Here is a 25,938-nt window from a genome sequence, read left to right on the forward strand (position 1 = left end):
AGAACCAAAGAGTATGGATTCCTACAGTCACGAAAGCTTCAAATCGAGATTGGCTGTAGATTTAACTATTACGCTCAAGATACGTTGCATCTGATTGTGCGCGAAATAATTATTCGATTTGTGCAATTTATGCGAGAATAATGTTACGTGATAAAATAAAACAATACAAAGACATTGAAAACTTAGTTTACAAAGAGTCGCAAGTTTGACATGGCCTCTGGTCCAAGGATATTTAAGTGGAGTCCCCCGTCCACATATCCCCAGGTTTTTGTAGTCCAGGGTCTGGGCCCCTTCTAGCCCACAGGCCCTTGTGAAGTTTAATTTCCTGCACACTTCAATTTGCACGGTTGGCTTACGTACGGGGATAAGTTCAACATACAATACATACATAAACTCCATTATGTCCACCACTTGGGCTGAATTGTTTCAACAGGTCTCTTTCGAGTAGTCTGGATTGCAGGGTTTTTCCTTAACATCAGAGCATCTCACGTTCCCGAAGACGAATAAAAAAAGTAGAATCTTAATTTTACCATGATTTATTGAAAGCACATTACGCACGCACAAAAAGCGGTACATTTTAAAGAGAAATACCATATCCATACGGTACACTTGATATTTTACGTAACATACTCATAATAAAAGACTGCTGATGTTAAATCAATGCGCTCGTAAAAATCTAAGTGAACCAGCGTGCTCATACATTTCCAAGGGTCATCAATTCCTGATGTGTACAATTAGGCACTGCCTGTTTATCAATGCACCGCTAGTTGAAGGCTTCCGCACACTGCGTACCATGGGGATTTGTTTTCACCATACTTCACGTTGGTCGGTGCGGTTTGGAGAAGGGGGGACGGGAGGCTCGGAATCGGTTCAGCTATCACTCGCCACCGATGTTGCTAAACATTATTCCCTGTAAAAAGGTTTGAGTTTTGTTGCCGGTAAAAAAAGGGGGAAAAACCGTATTCCTAACATAGATCACGTTTATCATATATATTTACTACTGTCAACCACAGCTATTAAACACCACCACGTTAGAATGTGGCATAGAATAATTATCGTACGACGAATCATTTACAGCGCTTTGTCAATCCAATGCTGGAGGAGGGCTTTTGCACGGTGTTTGTCATGGGGGCTGTTTCTAGTCAAACTTCACCACACTGGCCATTACGGGTTGGTGGAGGCAGGGGCGAGGGCTGAGATATCACTCGTCACTGATGTTAACCATGACTTGGAATCGAACTCATGATGCCGGGTTCACAGCGCAGCGCGTAAACTACAGTGCCACTGCTTCCCCCCCCCCCCACGCACATTGCCGCAAGAACCCTCCCCCGAGTAAAAAGAGCAAACGTACATCAGAATTACCTCAGGGTTAAATCTGCAAGACTATTGAACGCATTTCTAAACTCTTAAAAGTCAGACGATTATGTTTCCACAGCAATTCTAGATTTGAAGCTTTCGTGACTGCAAGGATCCATACTCTTTGGTTCTATTCGGTAAAGTCACGTAGGTAAAAAATAAAATAACAAAAATCACGACGTTTCGGCCATAACACAAGCGGCCTTCATCAGGTGAAGGGACCAGACTGTCTCGAGGACAGTGCTGGAGTGAACACAGCCAAGCTCAGACCGCGACCTTTAAGCTGTGTGAGAGAAATTAAGGTGCCTTGACAAAGGAATTAGCATAAAAAATTAGCATTTAATTGGCCGACTTAGCATGATGAACGGTGTAGAGGTGGTGTACATGCGGGTGAACATGCCGGTTGGCGAGGGGGGGAGGGGGAGTTTACCTATTGATGATGTGAAAAGGGAATTTTAAGAGCTGCGAAAGTTTGGGGTACCACTACTTTAAAAAATATACTGTACCATTGAAAATTAGTTTAATGTTTAGTTCGATTTAGAACATCTTTCCAATGGTTGCTTAATTTGAATCCATCTTCTCGGTTGAAATTGTGTCTGTGTTTGTAGATCTGAATTGCCTCGTGAACAAATCTCTGATAAAAACCCGTGGGTTTTCAAAAAACCTTGGTATCGAGAAAATTATATCGTGATCACCCACAGCGTTGTAACAGTGATCAGCTACGGCAGACTAATTCGTTCTGCCGTGTTTCAAATCTGATTTGTGCTCGCGAATTCGGTCAGAGATATGTCGCTTCGTCTCCCCGATATAGCAATCACCGCAGGTACAACTCAATTTGTAAACCCCGGGGTACTGTAAGTCAGGAATGGCACAGCAGTCGAATTTCTCTGAAAATTATTACACAGTTGATTATGACAAAAAATAACGCTGCCAACATCACAGCTGCGTGATTGAGTAAATAGTCAGACCTACAGTTAGCTACATTATCACAGCAGAAGTGCCTAATTGAATTTCCATATCACAGCCAGAGTAATCAAGTTTATTATGTAAGCTAATAAGAAAAGTTATTCTGTATTAAAATTAGTTTCCTTTTGAATAAACTTTTTTTTATCAATCTTGATTGCTCTTCTTTCTTTCGGCAAACTTTAAAATGATGGGTTCTTTCGGCTCGAGTAGTCCTCTTATGCCAATTTCAGCCGGGATCTGCAAGAGGCAATAATGAAAAACAATGCAGAACACACTCGCAATGAATTCATCTTGGGCCCTGTAAAAGTAGGAGTGTGTGACTGTACGTCGAGATTGTCTACGCGATTCAAAGAAAGCATGAACCATTTATTTTTTATCACAAGTTACGTATATGTATTTTGTGAAGTTGTTTCAGATTGGGTTTTTTCGCATACCAGATTTGTTTAGATTTTTAAGGCTGATTTCAGACCTTATATCAGATTCAAATTACACTAAATGAAATAACTGGAGACATTCATCGTTTCATTTAGAAATTTAACACAAGGCTTGCTCAGTAAAGCAATCATTATAATGTCAACATTTTGTACATTTAAATAATTTTGACAACATTTTGAGCCACGTTTGGTCGAAGTGATGTTGCGTGAGGGCAGTTTTCAGCAGGAAATGCATCATGGAAGTAACACCACGAACGTGACGTCACTTCTTGTGTCGCCATAACTTCGGGTCAATCCAAAACCAATTTTTATTTCCAGATCGTCCTAAATTTAATCTGGAGACCCGATTTTCGGATTTTTTTCTCGTAAATCCAAATATCAGGAACTCGTCCCTAAATATATATACAATCCTGTAAGCTGTATTGCAACACAGCAGCAAGTGGAAATTGCATTAGGCCGTACGTTGTTCATGAAAATTGAAAGTGTATTTTTTGCAGATTCTTTTCACGCCCGTGAATGTGTGCCGCTGCCCACGAAGGTGGGGGCGGTGGCGGGAGCGGGGGGGGGGGTGTGGAAATTTTTGGTTATATAACTGTCAAAATTGCATGTGGTCTGCAACACTGTGGTAAGATTTAACTTGTTTAAAACCGAGTTCTTTCTTACCTTTGTCTCTGGGCAAGTGACGAATGTGAAACGCCTCAGCAGGCTCACGATGGCGATCTTGACGTTGATGAGAGCAAAACGCATCCCAATGCAGTTTCGGGGCCCGGCGCCAAATGGCAAATAGCAGTACTGGTCCCTCTGCTCTCTGGCCTCCTTGCTGAATCTGTCCGAAATCGAGATCAACAACAACAAAATGGGACTTGTTTCAAGCTTCCACTGTAAACTCCAACGTAATAAAGTTTCTTTGTTCCTTCATTCCACAATGCTCAATTGCGCCTGTGGTCGACACGCACATTTACGGTTTGTAAAATCAAGAGAGATTTCAAAACGGCATGGGGGGGGGGGGAAATAATGAAGACCTTATTTATAGGGAGTTCCCGGTAAACGTCGCCACGAAATACGTTGTTTTGCACTCACAGAAAAAAACACAAATTTGTCCACACACTTTGCTGCAACGCTTTCTCCATGGTGAGCCGGTGTACGTCGTCACCTGCTCGACGCCCACGAGAATTGAGTTTCACAACATCCGTGCATGATCCACCAAACCTCGCTGCTGCCGCCACAGCGCTGGATTTACAAGTTAGCCACGTGCAGGAGCGCAGCCAAACCGAAAAAACGACTCAGTCGGATCGGCTGTGAGTTATTACCGTTCAGGCCGGAACGCCGTGGGGTCATCCCAGTGCTCCGAGTTACGGTGAATCACAAACACGGGAATGCCGATGACCGTGCCCTTGGGAACAGGGATGCCTCCCAGCTCCACGTCCATCTTTGCAATACGTTCCAGCCTCCCGGCTGGCGGGTACAGACGCAGAGACTCGCTAACCACCATGTCCAGGTAAGGCAGCTGGGACACCTTCTCATAGGTGACCTCCTCCTGTAAAAATCACAAACAAAGACAAACAACCCCCCCCCAATCCCCTGTATAGCTTCAACAGACTGTTGGGGTAAGCGCTGTTAGCGAGTAGCAGCTATGAAGGCCTGCACGGCACACGGAGGGGTGCATGACCAGCACCACGCCCGACCGCCTCTGTCTCCCCAGTGGCGATGTTTAACGCATCGCACCAGGTGCTCATATGAGGCGGAGTCAACATATGAGAGGCCCAGGATCGGTTCACATAATCGTGACCAGTGTTGGCCATAGGCAGGGATCGAACTCACTACCGCGCCCCAAACATGAGCACATGCCGTCCACTGGTTAGACAAAAATTGGTACTACATGAGGTAGCAAAATTCTGTAGCAATAAGGAGATGATGATGTATGTTGAACTTCTTTCACACCATACATAGCCAACCGTGCTAATCGGAGGTGCGGGGGGAAGGACAACAAACTAAACACAAAAAGCAGTTCTAAAGAAATTCGTTTTCAATCTAGATATCGGAAGGAAGAGCGTCCCAGACGGCCGCAGAAGCGCATCTGAAAGCGCGCGATGCGGCGACCGTCTTTGTTCGACGGCTAGCCAAGAGCCGCCGCTGCGAGGATGACCGGAGTTTGCGTGATGGTTCATGCTCCTTGACAGGGTCAGCGAGGTACTGTGGTTCATATTGTGGCTTGCACTTAGTGTCTAATGAGCGCGACCTTATCATGTGTTCGTTCGGCAACCGGCGAGTGCCGGACGAACACGGTGTCGGATCGTGCAGTGCCCGTCACGACACGCGCCGGACGAATGTTGCACGCAACGCCGCAGCCGGGCAATGTTTTTTTTGATGACCGACCTCGGGCGGCAACGTGGCATCGATCTCCTCTAGGAGCTTGTCCTGCACGTCCACGTGCACGGCCAGGTTGTAGGCGATGTAGGTGAGTGTCACGGCCGTCGTCTCGTAGCCCGCCAGGAGGAACACCATCGCCTGGGACAAGATCTCGCTGTCCGTCAGCGCTGTAATCCGACCAAGGCACGCGCGGACGGAGCCGCCGGGTCACGTGGCGTAACCGTAAATTCGTACAGGCGCTCGCAAGTCCGATCGTATCGCACGCCGTCGCCGCCGCTGCAGAACCACGCGCGCTGTTATTGCTCTCCGGTGACTTACGTGCGCACCGGGACTTTCCACAGGCGTACACATATCCGACTATTACCACATATCCGCCAGTCCCCAGCGAGTCGGAATTATGCGACGCTGCATGGCACTGTACATTTCAATGAAAGCAAAAAAATAGATAAGTATTTTTGTTACGTTTGCTTGATGTTTTGCTTTCAAATTGGACATGGCCGTTTTACCTTTGTACGGGATGATGCCACCGTGCTCGTCCATCACCGAATCAGAAATCTGAGCATCGACCATGGTCTGCAGGAAGTCCACCCTGTCCTGTGGGGCGGAATCACAGAATCACAGCCACCGATGGGTGTCCACACGTGCACGACATGCGCGGGGCAGATCTCCCGCTCCGTGGCTTCCACATATCAAAATTGTAATACTTGTCGTGATATATCACATCACTCCTGGTCCCCCCGCCCCGCTGACTGGGCCCTCAAGATTGCTGCTCCCCGTTCGTGCAGTTAAATCCGGCCTTGATATCACTTAATGCCACACGCGGGGCAATTTACGTATATCGCACAACTGCAGCCGGGTCTCCCCTTTGCAGCCGTATCTTTAAGATTTAAAACGTCGGCACGGCGTAGCAACGGGAACGCGTGCGCGCGCGACGATTATTTGAATGCCGACCTCCTTATTAACGTCTGCAAACTGCACCGTGGAGATTTAAAAAAAAAAAACATTCGGAATGCGCGATGCGTGCCGTCGCGCTACGCCCGCGGCTCTTAATTAATATTACGGAAGAGAGTTTTGCCGCGCCGCGTACAAATGAAACGTGAACGGCCGTTTGTCTTCGTTGACGCGGTGTGGTTTTTTTTTCAGTGCACAATTGTCATTAGTCTCTCACGCTGAAAGAGACGTGCCGAGCTACGAAAGGACAATTCGCGACGTAATCTTATTCATGTGGACGAACGTACGGATGTGCATTTAGAGCGTGCCTAAACGTTTCACCGCGAAACTCAACGCATCATTACGTCACATCTCAATCATTCCTCCAATGCCCTGCCGTTTGTTAAGCCCCCATGTGGCAGCTGTCGCTGTGCAGTACAAGTTGAACTCAGCACTACTAAGTGGGCATTATGCATGTACGTTGAACTTCTTTCGGACCGTAGGTAGCCAACCCAACGTTGACCCAACGTTGACCCAACGTTCTTTTTTCTTTTTTTTTCACTGGGCTGATCCATGACCTACCGTGTGCTCGCCCTTGCGACGTTCACTCTTCAGGCGTTGCAGGTTGGACATGAAGAAGGATAAAACGTCCTTGGGAAACATGCTGACGTTCATCCGGACCAGCAGCGGGGTGACGGCCGGGAAGAAGACTGCGCCGCGAGGGGATAAACGCACGTGAGAAAGAGCATCGCACCGATCCACGCGTGTGCACAGTTGTACCTCCTGGTTTTCGATACAGCTACTGGGGCGCCACAGTGGAGAGATGTTAACTTCCTCGCCTGGTATGCAGGAGGTCGTGGGTTCGATGCCGACTCTGATGCTTGTATATTTGGAGATCACGTGGATTTTTCTTCGTTTCTCCACATTTAGAATCGACGTGCGTTTAGAGTACTTGGCTGCTATAAATTTGCACGTGATGATAAGCCGCTTCATTGAGCCATTTGTGGCCAGGTCGCTTCTGAAAGCAGAGCCATACAGCTCAGTGTGCCTTACCTGGTAAAATAAAACAAATTGCTTGAGTACTATTATCAAACGCGACGGCCGACCCCCAAAGCACAGACAACGTGAATGAAGAGGTAAACGTGCAGCCCTGAAAGTGCTCGGTCACACCATTTCTGGCAGAAGTGCCTCCACTAAAAGGCTGGTTTTGCCTACTCTTCCACTCTGGGCAGACGTCTTGTAAGAAGCGTAAGTCACCACTTCCTTGCCCCAACACGATCGACCACGGACAACCTGTGGTGTTACCCATTCATAGCTGCCGGGTGGACGGGGGGCGGGCGGAGGGATTGAGAAACTTGACCCCCTTGTGTCAACTGCCGCGCCCGTACTGTGCATTAGAACCGGCGGCCTGTGCGTTGTCCAGCGTGCTGACCACCATGCCACCCCACAGCGGCACGTCGATTCCACGTGCGTCGGAAAGCATGTACGCACGTACGTTGAACTTCTTTCGCACCGTACGTAGCTATCGCGCCAATCGGAAGTGCAGGGAAACGACAACAAACTAAACGCAAAAAAAAGCCGTACGCATTGAACGTGATTGGCTACCCCGTCGGCATTTTACATCTGATAACTTTGCACGAAAGTGCTGTTATTCCCAAATGAGATTTTTTTTTAAATTTTATTTCTTTAACTTCCAACCTACCATTACCATTATTTCATTGTAAATCCCGTGACATCCACAATGGCTCAGACGCTAATGAGACCCACAGGGGTGAGCCAGGATCCTTGGTGAAAATAGTCAACTAACCATTGGCCCAACAGCTGTTCTGGTTTATTCGGCGTACCGAAAATTAATTAATTCTGCTCCAAAGGCCATCATTTTAAGTTGCTGATGTACGATCGAATTAGCCGATTGCTACAGTGGCTTTTAACGGGTGGTACAGTTGTGCTAAATCTTTCTCCGCTGTTTGGTTAGAACCCATTTCAAATCGGTAGCTGTAAACAAAACCAAAAAATATAAATAGCACATTTGCTTTTATGACACAGTGCTCCCCGGCAACGCATGAATGAGTTTGCATCGGATTTATTGCTTATTTTGCGTTCAACGGAGTCCCATAGTTTATACGGTGTGCTCTTACCAATAACATCTGTTGTCCCAGTGGCATTTATTAAACGGGGCCGACTCTGCTGATGAGACTCATCAGAAGGCTTGGAACCGGTCCAGACTTTTCTTGCTTTAACAAATGCTGCTTGATAATACCGGTCGACAGACCCAACGGGCCGATGGGACTCAATACATATTTGAATTTTTGAGACAGAAATACGTTCTGGTTAAAAAAAAAAACACTTTAAAAAAAAGATCCCATTCTGCTCACCTCATGCTCACCCTTCAGCGGTGGGTGGTGCTGGTCTATCGCGGGCCACAAGGAATACGTAATATTTTTACAAGATCGCCAGCGAGATGGCAGAAGTGACAGAGACAAGTGGCGGAGAAGTTGGTCGGATTAATGTAGACATAAGGTGGAGATGTAGAGAGTTGAGCGAAGGGAGATGCAGGCAGACAGGACAAGAGATAAGAGGATGTTATTCAGCTTGTTACGTTTTCTTTGGTTCTTTCGGTAAAGTAACGTAGAATGAGAATAAAATAATTAATTGATAAAATAAAATAAAATAACACATTCTCATTCTACATGACTTTACCGAAAGAACCAAAGAAGATGAATCCTTGCAGTCACGAAAGCTTTAAATCGAAACTCGTTACGTTTGTACGGACTTCAATTTTTAGCGGATTTTTGATGCACGCTTTTGCTTGCTTTGCTGATAGAGCGCCACCACCACCACCACCACCCACCCACCCACAGCACCCACCTAACAACAAGGTGGGACGTAAATATAGGTCGACCCGTGGGAGAAGCCTCGGGCCTGCCATAAGAATGTGGAATTTCTTTCCGATGACTCGGGGGCCAATGAGAGAAATGGGCACTGCACGATGCTCATCTAAGCATGAGCACGGGGACACTTAAAAGACGTTGGCCTTTTTTTTGTTTTACTTGAGCCAATGTCAGTGTAGCGTACCACAGCCTTTTTTTACGTTTGCCCCTGGCTACCATTGCGTTTTACGGCGTTGCCGGTGCACTCATCTTGGATGATGCAATATTCGTTTAACGTTTTCTTGTTGTTGCAGCAGCATTACTTCAGGGCCCTACGCAAGAAAATCTGGAGAAAAAACATTAACACCGCCAACACCCCCCCCCCCCTCCACCGCCACCACCACCACTACTTGGGAAATTTCCAGGTCCGCTTCCGATGCTGACTGCTGACGCAACAACATAACCCTTGCACTGAGAGCCCAACGCCTGACTTTTGCCTCACCTCAGGTCATGCTAACAAATGAACCCCCCCCCCCACCGCCTCGCCAACAACAAAGAAACATTTACAGCCACAGCGCCGCAAGCCCAGGCCCGGGGAGGCGCGGCGCAAACAGATGGCGCCGGACGTGTTTTATCGCGTGGAACTTGGAACGTGGGACCGTGTTTTGATAAGAGAGCCGTGCGTTTTTTTTGTTGTTGTTGCTGCTGCTGTTGTTGCAGGGGGGGGGGGCAACACCTAAAACGTCCATCTGCCTGTCGGCGAGCGCACGGCAGTGAGGGTGTCTGCCTCCCCACTCGGCACCGTCTCTCTCAATCCCTTCCGGGGATGGAGAGACGCAGGCCGAGGCTCCCGATACCGCGCGGGGGAAATTTTGAAACGTGGACGGCACGGCGGGGGTCCGGTGGTGGTGGGTGGGTAGGTCCAGGGGGTGAACGTCGGAGCCACGTTTGTGGCCAGCCACAGGGTAACGACGCCTTCTTCAGGCCCCGGAAGCGGGCAGCGCTGTCGCTCGAGGTAGGAGCTCCTGCTCACAACCTGACCGATGCCGGATGTAAATCTCCAGCGAAACGTGGGCACCCATTTGAACCTTTGCGAGATCGCTCTCCAATAATGCCGGCGATGCTGCTGCTGCTGCTTGAGCAGCAATAAATTATGCACGTTTTTGATTCACGTGGCACTTTTGTAACTGCTACTCCCTGACCCTCACCCACCAGCTACGACCAACCTCTATAACTACTATCACTACCCCTATCACTATCACTACCCTAACCCCTATCACTATCACGACCCCAACTCCTATAACTATCCCCATCACTATCCCAACCTCTATAACCACTATCAATATCACTGCCCCTATTACTGTCACTAACCCTATCACTACTCCAACCCCTATCACTGCCCCTACCACTATCACTACCCCAACCCCTATCACTGCCCCTACCACTATCACTACCCCAACCCCTATCACTACCCCAACTCCTATCACTGCCCCTACCTCTATGTAGCGTCTTTCTACGATAACCTTTATTTATCAGTATCAGAATATTTATACTTTAGGAGGAATCCGATGAGCTATAAAGCTCTTTTTCACAGATGTCCAGTCGGTTGCGGGTAAGAACGCTACAACAACAACACAAAGACACGATAGTCGTGCAAAGTACAAGCAAGGTAAACAAATCACCCAAACACGTAAACAAATACAACAACTAAACCATCCACATCCTACCAGGCAAAGCCCATCAAGGTATTAACTTATTTTTTAGAAACGACCTGGCCACAAATGATAGCTCAACAAAGTGGCCCCATCATTTGGACATTTATAGCACCAAAATCATCTAAATAATCTAACACAGCTTCAAACGTTATTGGAACATTTGGAAATCGTTGACACAATCTAAGTACATTGTTTCTGTGTGAAGTGAACGTCCAGGATCCCCTTGTCCGAACCAAGGATATTGAACAGGATGAGAGGTTCAGGCCATGGACTCCAAGGTACTGTGTGTAAAATATCAATGAGCAGGCATTACATAAGCTACCTTTTTGTGTACTTGAATGATTGTTACAATAAAAAGCATAGATTTGGCCTAAGTTGAAATATTTTTGTCATACATGGGGGTTGCATGTATGTGTGTGGACTGGAGATCATCGATTATCCATCGGCTTCAAGGAGGAGGGGGCTCCGGATGTTGAAAAACGCCGGATAATCACATCATCGTTATTTAAAATAGCTTATTTTTGCACGTTATTGTATGAAATTGAGTTTTCAGGTGTTGTTTTTTTGTGTTTTAAATTCGTTTACTATCTGCAATTAGCATGAAAAAATATAAAAAATAGACATAAATAACTCTCCTACTTTAAACAGTTACTGTATTTACTGTACCGTACTTACCACTCTAACTTCGAAGACTGCATCAGGGAGTGATGTATATACGTGCCGTATTTTAATTGTTTAAGTTTTATGTAGTGTATAATATACTGTATGTAATATTTAACACTGAAATCGAGCATAGCTACTTTCTTGATTTGAAGTTTTCGTGACTGCAGGAATCCATACTCTTTGGTTCTTTCAGTAAAGTCACGTAGGTAGAAAAATTAATAGATTGCGACGTTTCGATCGCAACACAAACGACCGTCTCACCTGAAGACGTCTCACCTGAAGACGTCTCACCTGAAGACGTCTCACCTGAAGACGTCTCACCTGAAGACGTCTCACCTGAAGACGGTTGCTTGTGTTGCGATCGAAACGTCCGTGATCTATTATTTTTTTCTACCTACGTGACTTTACCGAAAGTATCGAAGAGCATAGCTACCCTGTTTTGTCACGCACACGGTGCCGATCGCCGGACTGGTTACAGCATTTGGAGCGGTTTTGGAAGCCGGATAATCGCACGCCGGATAACCAATGATCAACTGTACGTTGAACTTCTTTCGCACCGCACGTAGCCGACCGCGGCAACCGGAGGTGCGATTTAAACCCAGAGGGCGCCGGCTAAAAGAAATCCCCGCGGCTTTCGGAGCGCCAACGAGACTCTGGCCGCTCCCTTACCGACGAGCAGAAGCAAGGGGTTGAACATTCCCAGCTTCGTCAGCTTGTTGATGTAGGCGACGAAGGGGTCGTGCTCGTTGCTCAGCGAGTTCACGTCGGCGCTGAACGCGGTGCTCGTGATCACGTCCATGCTGTACGCCCCCAGCAGCCTGCGGGTTGGGGAGGGGGTGAAAAACAAAAGACAAAGATGCCACCCACCCCCCCCCCCCCCCCCCGTGTATAGCCAGTGAGCCTTACTTGGTAAAAAAAAAAACCGAATAGTTTAGTTGAGAGTAGTGCAGTGAAGTATAATAATTATGGACAAATATCCCCCATGACCCATATGGGTGGTGGAGGGGTGATGGGGAGCCCTCATCCAGCAGTGGATTGACAGAAGAGCTGTGTATAGGAATTCCCTAAATAGGTTTCCGATATTGTAATCTGGCTGGGGGGTGATCAAATACACTAAAAATAAACAATTGTTTTTTTATTTTACCAGGTAAGGCCCACTGAGCTATATAGCTCTTATTCAGACGTGAAGTGGCCACAAATGATAGCTCAACAAAGTGGCTTATCACGTGGAAATGTAAAGCAACCAAATACAGTAAAACCTTGGACTGCGAGTATAATTCGTTCCGGAAACGTGTTTGCAATCCAAAGCACTCGTATATCAAAGCACTCGTATATCAGTTGTGATCACGTGACGCTCGGCAGTACAAAGAGTATACGTACTACTCGTATTGCAAGACCCTCGCTCGTTTATAAAAGTAATCGTTATGTATTAATTTATAAATAAATAAATAAATTGCTGTTTTGCAAGACCCTCGCTCGTCTTGCAAAACACTCGCAGACCAAGTTACTCGCAATCCAAGGTGTTACTGTACTCTAAACGTATGTTTATAATGTGGAGGGGAAAAACCGGAGGACCTGGAGAAAAATCCACGTGACCACAACGAGACAGACAACGCAAACTCCAAATATACAGCAGGCATCATGATCGGGATCGAACCCACGACCTCCTGAATACCAGGTAAGTTCAACCCCCAACCGGGAAAGCATCTCAACCCCCGCATCGGTCCATCTCGTGAGGGCTCCATTGTAGGGAGTCAACAGTGGTTGTGGACTATGGAAAGACTGGCCTCTTACCATAGCATCGTGGAATTTACACCGCTGCCCAAGGACGTAAGTGCTGCACAAAGCTTATTTGAGCACTTTGACTTGACTTGCAAAATTCAAATAATCATTTCAATATCGATTTGCATGCGCCGCAACTGAACACTGAACGTCAACTTACGTAAACGATTGGCACAGGACTGGGAAAAAAAAAACAGGCTATCCAAATATTGGCAAACGATATTTACATGTCTTCGTGAGTTTCACTGGTGACGTGTCAGCAATGCATGCTAATGCATCAATTTTACAATGTTTTCTTTAAACAACTTTATCTCGCCCACCGCATCACAGGCACATGACCAAGTGCCCGTAACCAAGTTGCTTTCTGAAATTTCAATTAAGCGCTTGGCAAGGAGAGGCTACGTAATGGCAAAGGTGCAGCCCTGCAATTGCTTACTCGTGGCACTGCTGGCTGAGTCAGCATCCACGAAGTGCATGCCTACAGAGGGGTATTTGGTCTCCTCTACGGAAGTAAACTATTAAACCATGTGTTATTCTACCAGGTGAGGCCCACTGAGCTGTACAATTCTTTTTTAGAAGCAACCTGGCTATCACAAATTATAGCTCAATGAAGTGGCTCATCGTGTGGTCATTTATTGCAGCCAAATACTCTAAATGCATGCTTACGAATGAGGGAAAAACCGGAAGACCCGGAGAAAAATTCACGTGACCACGGGGCAGAACATGCAAACTCCAAAAATACAGGTGTCAGGGTCGAACCCACAACCTCCTCCATACCAGGCGAGGTAGTTAACATCTTGCCACCGTCACACACCTACCACGTTGACCAGACGTGTGGAGAGAGTTGGGCATACCTAAATTTTACCCCACCACACGCGGCTTGCCGATCGGCTGCGGTGAACACTGCTGGGTGAGGGGGGGGATTTGAGAAATGTGCGCCATCGTTTCAACTGCCGCGCCGGGAGAAAGAAAATCGAATCGCCGACCTCTGGATTGTGAGCCCAGCACACTAAACCATTTCACCACCGCTGTGGCGACCTCCCATAGAGGCCCGGGGAGCTTGAACTCCTCGAATTCACTCACTTCTTTGCATCGAAGCTTTGGCCGGCGTTACACTTCAACTCTGCCTGCTGCACGAGCAGGTCGCCATAGTGCTTGACGATGGGGAATACCTGAAGGAAGACCGAAAAAATTGGTGGCAGCAGCACGTCAGGGGGCCGATTCTTCCGCCGATGAAGACGCAGAGAGAGAGAGACGTAGACCTGCATGCAGTTTGCCCGCTTAAATAAACACTTTCTTGAAAAACAGCGGTCCAGAAGGCACATAGCTTGTTGGAGAAAAATGTTCACAAGCATATGTATATACAGGGACTCCTCTACGTATGAACGAGTTAGGTTTCAGGGATCTGTTGGTAAGTCGATGTGTTCGTAAGTCCAACTTACTATCGATTCCAAACATGTTCTATGGCGTGTACACTAAACACATGGAATGGCTTTAAAAGTTGTATAACCTCCTGTAGATGTAGATGCCACTGGTTCTTCATGTTCTGCAAATGTAGATGTCACCACCACCATTGCCCGACGGTGGAACTTACAACTCTCGATCCGAACAGGCAACTGGACTTACGGACAGATTTGTTCGTATCTCTGAAAGTTCGTACGTGGAATGTTCGTAAGTAGAGGAGTCCCTGTATGCTGAACTTCTTTCGCACCGTGCATAGCCGGCCGTGCTGATCGGAGTTGCGGGGGAAGGACGACAAACTGTGCACGATGGATTGAAAAAGAGCGCATGGCTCAGGCGAGACAGACCTTAGACCCTTGTCTCTGCGTAACGAGCGATTTGTTACAAACTCTCCACAACGTTAGCGCACAACGGGCGTCCTGCGAGTTGACAGCACCACACAAGAAAGTTAACACGTTCTATAGGTAGCAGTATTTGTTCGGCGTTTTAAAATAGATTTCCCAAACCTCTCCCCCCCCCCCGTCACAAATGTCTGACCCCCCCCCACCCCCCCTCTAGGTGCGTGACGTCATTTATGGACGTCCCCATACGTACATACGTGTGCATTGCTTGGGTTTGCTGTGCGGGTGGCATGGCCATAATCGCACGCACTGCTGTGGCATGTCATTAATTGCCCATTCATGAAGGAGGTGTGGCCCCATGGGTAAGCCCTGACAGCTTATCAACCGCAGCAGCCTACACACAACACTTGTTTTATGCACGTTAGTTGCCAATGCAAGTGCTTAATCCTCCGACTCAGACTTTATTATTTCAGCCTGTGAGGCCAATTATTGTTGAGCTATGAGCAGCTCTGCTGCAAGGGTGACCACCGCCCAAGACCCATCAGCAGTGGCGGCAATTACAGGAAATCATTGCAGGGTGGGAATATGCAAACTATACAAATCCAGGCTCAAACCTGCTTTGCTGTCGAGATCTGATGAGGCTGTACGAATTCCGGGTGATTCGATTCCAGGCGGGTGTCCTTGGTAAAGTTGTTTTGTGGTGTCATTTTTTTTTTCCACAGCCCTGCCTTCGCTTCAACTGTTGTCATTGTTTCTCTCTCATCTGCAGATATTCAATGTGGCCCTACAATTTCTTCAAGCGGCTCAATATACCTACGCCCAGACCACATCCTTTCATTGGCACCTTCCTTGAGTACAGAAAGGTAATTGTAACATTTAAACGTAAAATAATCCGTAAAGTTTCTTTTTGGGTTAGATCGCATAAATGTATCGTTAAACTTGACACAGCCAATTACAGTAAGACCTTGGATTGCAAGTAACTTGGTCTGCGAGTGTTTTGCAAGACGAGCAAAAATTTTAAATAAACATTAATTTGATAAACGAGCGAGGGTCTTGCAATACGAGTAGTACGTATACGCTTTGTACTGCCGAGCGCCACGTGATCACAACTGATATACAACAAGTGCTTTTATATACGAGTGCTTTGGATTGCAAACACGTTTCCAGAACGAATTATGCTCGCAATCCAAGGTTTTACTGTACTTATACCACCACACAATATTATACGTATATATTCGATCACGGGGCTTGTTTTGACTATACTTCACAATGATGGTCAGTGTAAGTTGGAGAAGGGGGCGGGGGAGATGGGAGGGGAGGTGACCCAGGCCTGGTTCAAATAGTTGACACTGGTGTGAGGCACGGCGAGGCCTTCATCCAGCAGTGGATAGGTAAAGGGCTGTGTATAAAAATCACTGCGAGTCAGTCTGTTCTCCGGCGCTACGCGATGGGTGTATTTTCAGCAAACGCAAAAGGTATACATGGGGGTTGCAAGTGCTACAAGATCAAATTTTCACATTTTTAAACAAGGAAACATTAATTGATTGATTAAAATGTGTCACTGCGGAGGGTCCCCTTGAGATGGAACGCCTCGTTTGCAAGAGCGCCCCACATTGTCGACTGACACGCGCGCGGCAAATGCGCGGCGACACACACCGTATACACAGACGTTTTAAAACTGTCAACTTGTGCGGTAAACGTATTTGACATGATACAAATTATCCGGTGATTCTGCTGCTGCTGCCGCATTCAAGGCGGTCGTGCACACAAGCACAGTTATCAACGACAACTTAGCACGTTAGTCAATAACACCGTGACCTTAAAAGGAAACGTATATAAAGAGGCACATTTTTTTACGTGCTATGAAGTAGGCCCATTGCCCGGAACGTCACCTGAAAGAAACACCGCCTGTTATGTATATATGTTTTTTTTTTACTTTTAAAGCTGTCAGTTGCACAAATCATAATCTTTATTTATGCTGGAGAAATCCGATGAGCTACGAAGCTCTTTTTCGGAAGATGTCCAGTCGGTGGCGGGTTTCCAAATGAGTGGCACTCACCACCGGTTCGTATGGAATCTTCTATCGGCCCCTAAGAGTTGCAACAGCACGTCGCAACGCTGCGCACCCATTGCATCAGCACTACATCTCACACCGCCAAGCGCACCTTTCAAAATTAACCACTTCCTACAGAACTCCTCTCAATTGCGGGCCTATTATCCGCGACTCCTATTTATCCAGTAACAGCTGCAGGGTCTGCGTGAAACTCCTATAATCAGCGGGCCCGTATTCTTCCTATGATCCGCGATTATCCGTAACGTTTCCCCATAAGTCTGACCGGAATGGCATTCTATCATCCGCACTTTTTTCCCGTCTAGACAAATTCATCCTGTTATCTCCGCGGGGGTGAATCACTGCCTGGTTATTTTTTGTTATTTAAAAAAATATATATCAGTCGTTGCCTCCTTATTCTTGGTGGAGAGAGTAACTGACGTTGGCTACCCACCGTGTAAAGATAAAATATGTAAAATTGTTGAATCGATATATTGCGGTCAATGATAGCGTCTCGAGTGGCTGCTGGGGGCGGGCGGGCGGGCGGGCGAGGTGACACGAGCCCATCACGTACGACGAATACAAAACGGCGGCGATTCTCGCGCACAGAACTTGCCGGCGCGCGTGCCGCGAGCTTCCGAATGCGAACACGCGCTCCAGTCTTTACCTCCTTGAGTTTCCCCGTGCTGAACACGGGGCTGAGCACGCTCCGAATTCGCTTCCACTTCTCGTCCTCCACCACGGTGAGGGCGTCGTTGAGAGGCCCGTTGAGCTGAAAGTTCTGGGAACACAGCGGAAGGCGGCCAAAAAGGTTTGCATAATGGATAGGGGTGCCGCGGTGACGGGATGTTAACTACGTCGCCCGGTATACAGGAGGTCGTGGGTTTGATCCTGACCCTGCCGCCTGCTGGAGTTTGCGTGTCTCTGTCTCCCCGTGGTCGCGTAGATTTTTCTCCGGGTCCTCCGTTTTTTTTCCCTACACATTTCGAAAGCCTGTGTTTAGATTATTTGGCTGCTTTAAATTTCCACCTGATAATCCACTTTGTTGAGCTATGTAGCTCAATGGGCATTACGTGGTAAAATAATAATAGCTTAGTTTTAGATTTTCACGTGTCATCTCTTGGACTACTCCAGTCTCCCAGCGACCCGGAAAATATTATTGGAGAGATTAAGCTCTGTGGTTGTGTTCGCACGTGAAAGTCGCAGCGAAAAGCAAAATGGTACAGAAATTTCTGATACAAATGCCCACTCTGATCAATGTGTCTTCTGATATCAAAGCCCCCTTTCCCCCCCTCCCTCCCCCACTGACTCAGCAGCTAGGGCATATCTTTGCTTGGCTAGTAACATAACTGGAAGTAAGCTGATAGACAAGCAGAACATTCTTACAGCTACCAGATATTCCGGATTGGCTATGCAATCGAAGTGGATGGGGGATGAATGGGGGCGAAGAAGGGGCTCCCAGCTGATCATGCTTCATAACTCATTTGTGAAAAAAAGAGCTTTACAGCTCATAGGATTCCTACAGTATAAATATTCAGATTCCGATTCCTGGTCGTTGAGCCTCCCAGAAATGCCGTAGATTTTTTTTACGAACTCTCCACGTGAATGTTGAGGCTGACCCTGCGGTTGGTGAAGGTGCTGTAGCAGTCTTTGACCAGGATGGTCTTGTAGAGGCTTGGGTCAGCCACCATCAGGACCGGCGACCTGCCATCGTAAATCCTATAAAAAAAAAACATTGAAATAAAGTGCTTAGCCAAGGATATATTTTTTTTTACAGCTGTTCCCTTTTCCAACTGACAGCATTTTATTTCGTGTTAAGTAAAAGGCATGAATATTGACCGTCGCTTGTCGCATTAGTATGACATGAGCAGGCGATTTGGCCAGCCGCTGCAAATGTGTGCGCACGGCCGGGTCTGCATTGAACAAGGGTACAGTAAAATATTGATTTGAAAAGCGTTTGAATGAGACCACACAGCGGGCCATATTTCATGCCAGCCACATGCCCCTCCGCACAAGACTAATGATACACACAGCGGTGCGAACGGTGGATTTCCACTCTGAATTTGCGACAATGCGGTTCTGTTCTATCACAGCAAAGAAGCATGGTTGCCCTGAGGGGTGGGGGGGGGGGCATGGGAACGATTTTGAAATTACGTGAGCAAGCAATCATGCCTTGTAGCCGAGGAGGACCCTCATCAAGGCGCAATGGGGTCCCATGAAGGTCATTAATTTAAGTTCGCAGAAAAAAAAGTCTTACCCTCCCATCCAAAGGTTGGATGTGGCTGTTGCTGACCCTCTCCCTTCCTACCCCACCCAACACGTGTTCGTTTTGACAATAAACGTGCAGTAAAGAGTGCAAAGGTGGAGTCCCGCAGTTGCTTTTCTCATGGCACAGCTGGCAGAAGAGCCTCTACTAGTGGGAGCCCTAGAGAGCCCTGCTAGTCCAGAGGGTGTGTTTGGCCTACTCTTCCACGTTGGCCAGACGCTTTGGAGGAGGTGGGAGCACCCACACTTTACTCCACCACACGTGACCTGCCAATCGATAACTAAGTGTGGTGTAACCCATATGCTGTACACTGCTGTGTGTGCGTACCGAGGCCGGGAGGTCTAAGAAGCTTGCACCGTCGATTCAATCGCCGTGCCGGGAGATCGAATCGAACTGGCGACCTCCGGATTGCAAGTCCAGTGTGATGACCTTTACACTACAGAGGCATTGCGAGATGTTAACTACTTCGCCTGATATACAGGAGGTCGTGGTTTCAATCCCGACCCTAACGCCTGCTGTATATTTAGAGTTTGCGTGTTCTCCCCGTGGTTGCGTGGATTTTTCTCTGGGTTCTCCGGGTTTTTCCCTTTACATTTAGAATCAACATCACGCGTTTAGAGTGATTGGCTGCGATAAATATTCAGGTGATGATAAGCCACTCCGTTGAGCTATTATTAGTGATAGCCAGGTTCCTTCTGGAAAAGAGCTATATAGCAGCTCAGTCGGCCTCACCTGGTGAAATACAAAAAAAAGTTTAGATTTTAATAGTTCTACAGTGCTTGGTTTGAGGTCTGTTTTGTAGATGCAGTGCAGTTTAAAGACCCACACACACGTATATGCACATTGGAGTGGAGTATTCTATACATGCGGGCCAGTGGCTGTGTGCTTAAAAGTAAGAAAAAACTCACCCCCAAATCTTCCCGAATTTCTCCCGGCACTCCATGTCAAAGTTGAACCAGCCCTGGCGGCGTAAAAAAGAATAAAACACACGCCATCGAAGTGTCGACGCCGCTGCGGTAATGTGGCGAGAGGCAGGGGCGGAACCAGGATTTTGACTTTGGGGGGGCTGACTTCAATATTCTAAGATATCCAGTGTATCTTTTCCAATAGGCGCCACAAATGTATAAAACACATTTTATTGGATTTGAACGCGGAGTTTATTAATAGGTCGGAGCCGCTGATGTGGCTAGTAAGTTCGAAAGGCTGCCGCTCAAGCAGCCTGCAGGGCAGCACACAAGGTGGCAGCCTGCAGGGCAGCACAAGGTGGCAGCACAAGGTGGCAGCCTGCAGGGTAGCACAAGGTGGCAGCCAGCATTTTGCAGCAGCCGGATATACGGTTATCCCGATTACCCAAAATTTCAGGGGGGCTAAGCCCCCCCCAGCCCCCCCTTTGGCTCCGCCCCTAGCGAGAGGTAAACAGTGTAAATACCGTGAAGACGACATGATGAACACTACGTCCATTTAAGACTGGAGCAGCATTTTTCATGATTCTGGCAAATCTCCTAATGAAGCCGGTTGTTGTGATCACCGGCTGTGCCGTCGCGGCAATCGAATTGCAAATGCTGTGGGTTTACTTCCCAACACAAACTGGTGTGCTGAAGCAGAAACGAATTGGCACGTTTTGTTAACGTGACAAACCTTACTACAGTAAAACCTTGGATTGTGAGCATAATTCTTTCCAGAAACGTGTTTGTAATCCAAAGCACTCATATATCAAAGCACTCATATATCAGTTGTGATCACGTGACGCTCGGCAGACAAAGCGTATACGTACTACTCGTATTGCAAGACCCTCGCTCGTTTATCAAATTAATATTTATTTAAAATTTTTGCTCGTCTTGCAAAACACTCGCAGGCCAAGTTACTCGCAATCCAAGGTCTTACTGTAATTGGCTGTGTCAAGTTTAACGACGCATTTATGCGATCTAACCCAAAAAAAAACTTTACGGATTATTTTACGTTTAAATGTTACAATTACCTTTCTGTACTCAAGGAAGGTGCCAATGAAAGGATATGGTCTGGGCGTAGGTATATTGAGCCGCTTGAAGAAATTGTAGGGCCACATTGAATATCTGCAGATGAGAGAGAAACAATGACAACAGTTGAAGCGAAGGCAGGGCTGTGGAAAAAAAATGACACCACAAAACAACTTTACCAAGGACACCCGCCTGGAATCGAATCACCCGAAATTCGTACAGCCTCATCAGATCTCGACAGCAAAGCAGGTTTGAGCCTGGATTTGTATAGTTTGCATATTCCCACCCTGCAATGATTTCCTGTAATTGCCGCCACTGCTGATGGGTCTTGGGCAGTGGTCACCCTTGCAGCAGAGCTGCTTATAGCTCAATAATTGGCCTCACAGGCTGAAATAATAAAGTCTGAGTCGGAGGATTAAGCACTTGCATTGGCAACTAACGTGTATAAAACAAGTGTTGTGTGTAGGCTGCTGCGGTTGATAAGCTGTCAGGGCTTGCCCATGGGGCCACACCTCCTTCATGAATGGGCAATTAATGACATGCCACAGCAGTGCGTGCGATTATGGCCATGCCACCCGCACAGCAAACCCAAGCAATGCACACGTATGTACGTATGGGGACGTCCATAAACGACGTCACGCACCTGGGGGGGGTGGGGGTCAGACATTTGTGACGGGGGGGGGTTTGATAAATGTGACGTCACATCAAAAAGCGCAACTTTAAATAAATATAGAATTGTTATAACAACACTCCTACAACATCAGAGTGGAGCGCCACATTAAATATGCACTACAATGACAATAGTTTAAAGCGATTTGAAGCAGGTTTTACTTTCAAAATGGAAATATGGTTTTGGGGGGAGGTGGGGGGCAGAGCTTTGTGACGTCATATTTGAGGGGGGTCTGACTTTTTATGACGCCGTGTGACGAGGGGGGGGAGTAAAAAATCGTCCAAAATCGCGTGACGTCATTTATGGACGGCCCTTATAGTCAGCGCCGCGCTCGTTAATAACGAAACAAGAATTTCAAATATCTCCCCAAGAAAAACAAATCTTGAGATCGTTGCAGCCGGCATTGTCCGTCACCGAGAAACAACGCCTGCGTCGTGCGCGTACCCAACCGTTGTACTGCACTTCCCATGCGTCCGAACGCCATCGCAAAGAAGACGCAAGACTCACGTGGCCATGAGAACCAGTAGCGTGGCGACGAGGACCCACGTTTCGGCGGAGAGGCCCCATAACCAAGGGTCACCCATGGCGTTTGTTTTTGCCTCCTTCACTGCAGAAACCTCCCTACCTGTGGGGTGCACACAGTCAATGATGAATGGTGGTTAACAGGTTAACAGGTCCCTCTCTGTGTGTCTGTGTGTACGTGGGGAGCGGTAGTGCAGCGGTTAGCGCACCGCACTGCGAACCCGGCGGCCGATTCCCGCTCAAGGCCAACGCCAATGACGATTATGTGAACCGGTTCTGGGCCACCCCTAGGTAGACTCTGGGGAGATAAAGGCGCCCCGGACGTGGTTGTTGGCCACCCAATTCCTCGTGTGCCGTTCCGGCCTTCATAGGTGGTACTCGCTAACAGCACGTGTTAAGGCTATACGGGGGATCTTTGTCTTTGTGCCCGTGTGCCACTGTTTTGTCGTGTGTGTGTGCAGCAAGGCCGTAGCCATGGAGTCAATATTGGGGGGTCCCCCCCCCCCCCCCAGAAAAATAAATAAATTTGAAAACAAATTTACTGCCTAAAATATAAAAAAATTCACTACCACATAGGATGGATTTTTTTTACAATAATGTCTAATAGTGTATTGTATTACATTGCTCTGTTTTTTATTTTATTTTTACCTTTTCTTGTTTCATTGTATGTCATGGCAGAGATTAGTGATTCATAAAGTACAACCATGACCACAATCATATAAACAGAAATCTATTTTATAGCAATATATTGGGGGGGGGGGGGGCATTTTGAGCATATTTGAATATTGGGGGGGATGTGTGTCCCCCCCCCAATATACATTATAATTACAGCCTTGGTATGCAGTGCTATAGGTAGCTGGATGTGTGCACAAGCTTTGTTGTGTCTACCCGTGTGCTGATGTTTTGTTATGTATCTGTGCCCTGTCGTGTGGTAGTGCAGTGCTGTGGTTATGCGTGTGTGTTGATGTTTGTGTGGTAGTGCAGTGCTGTGGTTATGCGTGCGTGTTGATGTGTGTGTGTGGTAGTGCAGTGCTGTGGTTATGTTTGTGTGTTGATGTGTGTGTCTGCAGTGCTGTGGTTATGCGTGTGTGTTGATGTGTGTGTAGTGTTGTGGTTATGTCTGTGTGTTGATGTGTGTGTGTGTAGTGCTGTAGTTATGCCTGTGTGTTTATGTGTGTGGTAGTGCAGTGCTGTGGTTATACCTGTGTGTTGATGTTTGTGTGGTAGTGCATGGCTGTGGTTATGCCTGTGTGTTGATGTTTAGGTACAGTGCTGTGGTTATGCGTGTGTGTTGATGTTTAGGTACAGTGCTGTGGTTATGCGTGTGTGTTGATGTGTGTGTGGTAGTGCAGTGCTGTGGTTATGTTTGTGTGTTGATGTTTGTGTGTCTACAGTGCTGTGGTTATGCGTGTGTGTTGATGTTTGTGTGGTAGTGCAGTACTGTGGTTATATTTGTGTGTTGATGTTTGTGTGTCTACAGTGCTGTGGTTATGCGTGTGTGTTGATGTTTGTGTGGTAGTGCAGTGCTGTTGTTATTTCTGTGTGTTGATGTGTGTGTGTAGTGCTGTGGTTATGCCTGTGTGTTGATGTGTGTGTGGTAGTGTAGTGCTGTGGTTATGTCTGTGTGTTGATGTTTGTGTGGTAGTGTAGTGCTGTGGTTATGCCTGTGTTGATGTGTGTGTAGTATTGTGGTTATGTCTGTGTGTTGATGTGTGTGTGTGTAGTACTGTAGTTATGCCTGTGTGTTGATGTGTGTGGTAGTGCAGTGCTGTGGTTATGCCTGTGTGTTGATGTTTGTGTGGTAGTGTAGTGCTGTAGTTATGCGTGTGTGTTGATGTGTGTGTGGTAGTGTAGTGCTGTGGTTATGCCTGTGTGTTGATTTTTGTGTGTCTGCAGTGCTGTGGTTATGCCTGTGTGTTGATGTGTGTGTGGTAGTGTAGTGCTGTGGTTATGTCTGTCTGTTGATGTTTGTGTGGTAGTGTAGTGCTGTGGTTATGCCTGTGTTGATGTGTGTGTAGTATTGTGGTTATGTCTGTGTGTTGATGTGTGTGGTAGTGCAGTGCTGTGGTTATGCCTGTGTGTTGATGTTTAGGTACAGTGCTGTGGTTATGCGTGTGTGTTGATGTGTGTGTGTGTAGTGCTGTAGTTATGCCTGTGTTGATATTTGTGTGTGCAGTGCTGTGGTTATGCGTGTGTGTTGATGTTTAGGTACAGTGGTGTGGTTATGCGTGTGTGTTGATGTTTAGGTACAGTGCTGTGGTTATGCGTGTGTGTTGATGTTTAAGTACAGTGTTGTAGTTATGCGTGTGTTGATGTTTAGGTACAGTGCTGTGGTTATGCGTGTGTGTTGATGTTTAGGTACAGTGCTGTGGTTATGCGTGTGTGTTGATGTTTAAGTACAGTGTTGTAGTTATGCGTGTGTTGATGTTTAAGTACAGTGCTGTGGTTATGCGTGTGTTGATGTTTAGGTACAGTGCTGTGGTTATGCGTGTGTGTTGATGTTTAGGTACAGTGCTGTGGTTAAGCGTGTGTGTTGATGTGCATGTGTGTACAGTGCTGTGGTTATGTGTGTGTGTTGTTTAGGTACAGTGCTGTGGTTAAGCGTGTGTGTTGATGTGCGCGCGTGTGTGTACAGTGCTGTGGTTATGTGTGTGTTGATGTTTAGGTACAGTGCTATGGTTATGCGTGTGTGTTGATGTGCATGTGTGTACAGTGCTGTGGTTATGTGTGTTGATGTTTAGGTACAGTGCTGTGGTTAAGCGTGTGTGTTGATGTGCGCGTGTGTGTGTACAGTGTCAGTGGTTACGTGCGCGTGTCTTACTCTCCTTAATGTAGTTGTGCATACCGGCCAAACTCCCCTTATCAGCGCCTTGAACTTATTACGGAACAATTGGGGAGACATTGTTCACCACGTGCCCCCTTATAAACCTCAAGGCCAATCCTACAAAGTCCCCGTCACGAGGAGAGAGAGAGAAACACAATCGAAAATGAGCAAAGGGACTTCACCTTTGCGCATTTAAGAACACTCTTTGGTTCTATTCGGTAACGTCACGTAGGTAAAAAAATAAAACAACAAAAAATCACGACGTTGCGGCCACAACACAAGCGGCCCTCATCAGGTGAAGGGACCGGGCTGTCTCTGATGAGGGCCGCTTGTGTTGTGGCCGAAACGTCGTGATTTTTTTTGTTGTTTAATTTTTTTTTACCTACGCGACTTTACCGAATAGAACCAAAGAGCGTGGATTCCTTGCAGTCACGAAAGCTTCAAATCTAGAAACACGGGGCGAAGCGATACGTACGTAGGTAGGTTTTGACGGCTGTTTGACGGCTGTTTGACAGCTGTTTGTTCTGAGCTGTCTTACCTGAGGGGACGCCGGGCTACCTGTTGCCGATGTGCGCACGTGGTTTTGCCGATGCGCCTCACACGTCGTGGTCACGTTGCACGCCTTCGCTGCGTCCTTCCGCTACGCGAGCCAAGACCGCGGACTTCTTTCCGACCCTCCTCCTCCTCCTGCTCCTCGTCCTCCTCCCCTACTTAGGGGGCCGTACATATATGACGTCACGCG

At 47.2% G+C, this 25,938-nt stretch overlaps 1 protein-coding gene across 2 annotated transcripts; it reads right to left on the reverse strand.

The window, feature by feature from the left end:
* Positions 1-520: 520 nt before the first annotated feature.
* LOC116949655 (cytochrome P450 3A56-like) lies at positions 521-25,938 on the reverse strand. Of its 2 annotated transcripts, none has more exons than XM_032967207.2 (14): positions 25,735-25,938; positions 22,358-22,475; positions 21,183-21,276; positions 20,113-20,165; positions 18,558-18,657; positions 17,606-17,719; positions 14,170-14,258; positions 11,974-12,122; positions 6,639-6,766; positions 5,633-5,720; positions 5,133-5,293; positions 4,067-4,293; positions 3,420-3,582; positions 521-2,559 (listed from the first exon to the last, which is right to left on the reverse strand). In XM_032967207.2, exons 2-14 carry the CDS (start codon positions 22,432-22,434, stop codon positions 2,467-2,469), a joined length of 1,536 nt encoding a protein of 511 aa, XP_032823098.1. In that variant the 5' UTR covers positions 22,435-22,475; positions 25,735-25,938; the 3' UTR covers positions 521-2,466. The 2 variants fall into 2 exon arrangements, with proteins under 2 accessions (XP_032823098.1, XP_075928533.1); XM_076072418.1 differs by having other exon boundaries at positions 25,672-25,938.

The sequence above is a fragment of the Petromyzon marinus genome, chromosome 37, assembly GCF_048934315.1.
Source record: "Petromyzon marinus isolate PM22_M1 ecotype Great Lakes invasive population chromosome 37, UKy_Petmar_22M1.pri1.0, whole genome shotgun sequence".
NCBI lineage: Eukaryota > Metazoa > Chordata > Hyperoartia > Petromyzontiformes > Petromyzontidae > Petromyzon > Petromyzon marinus.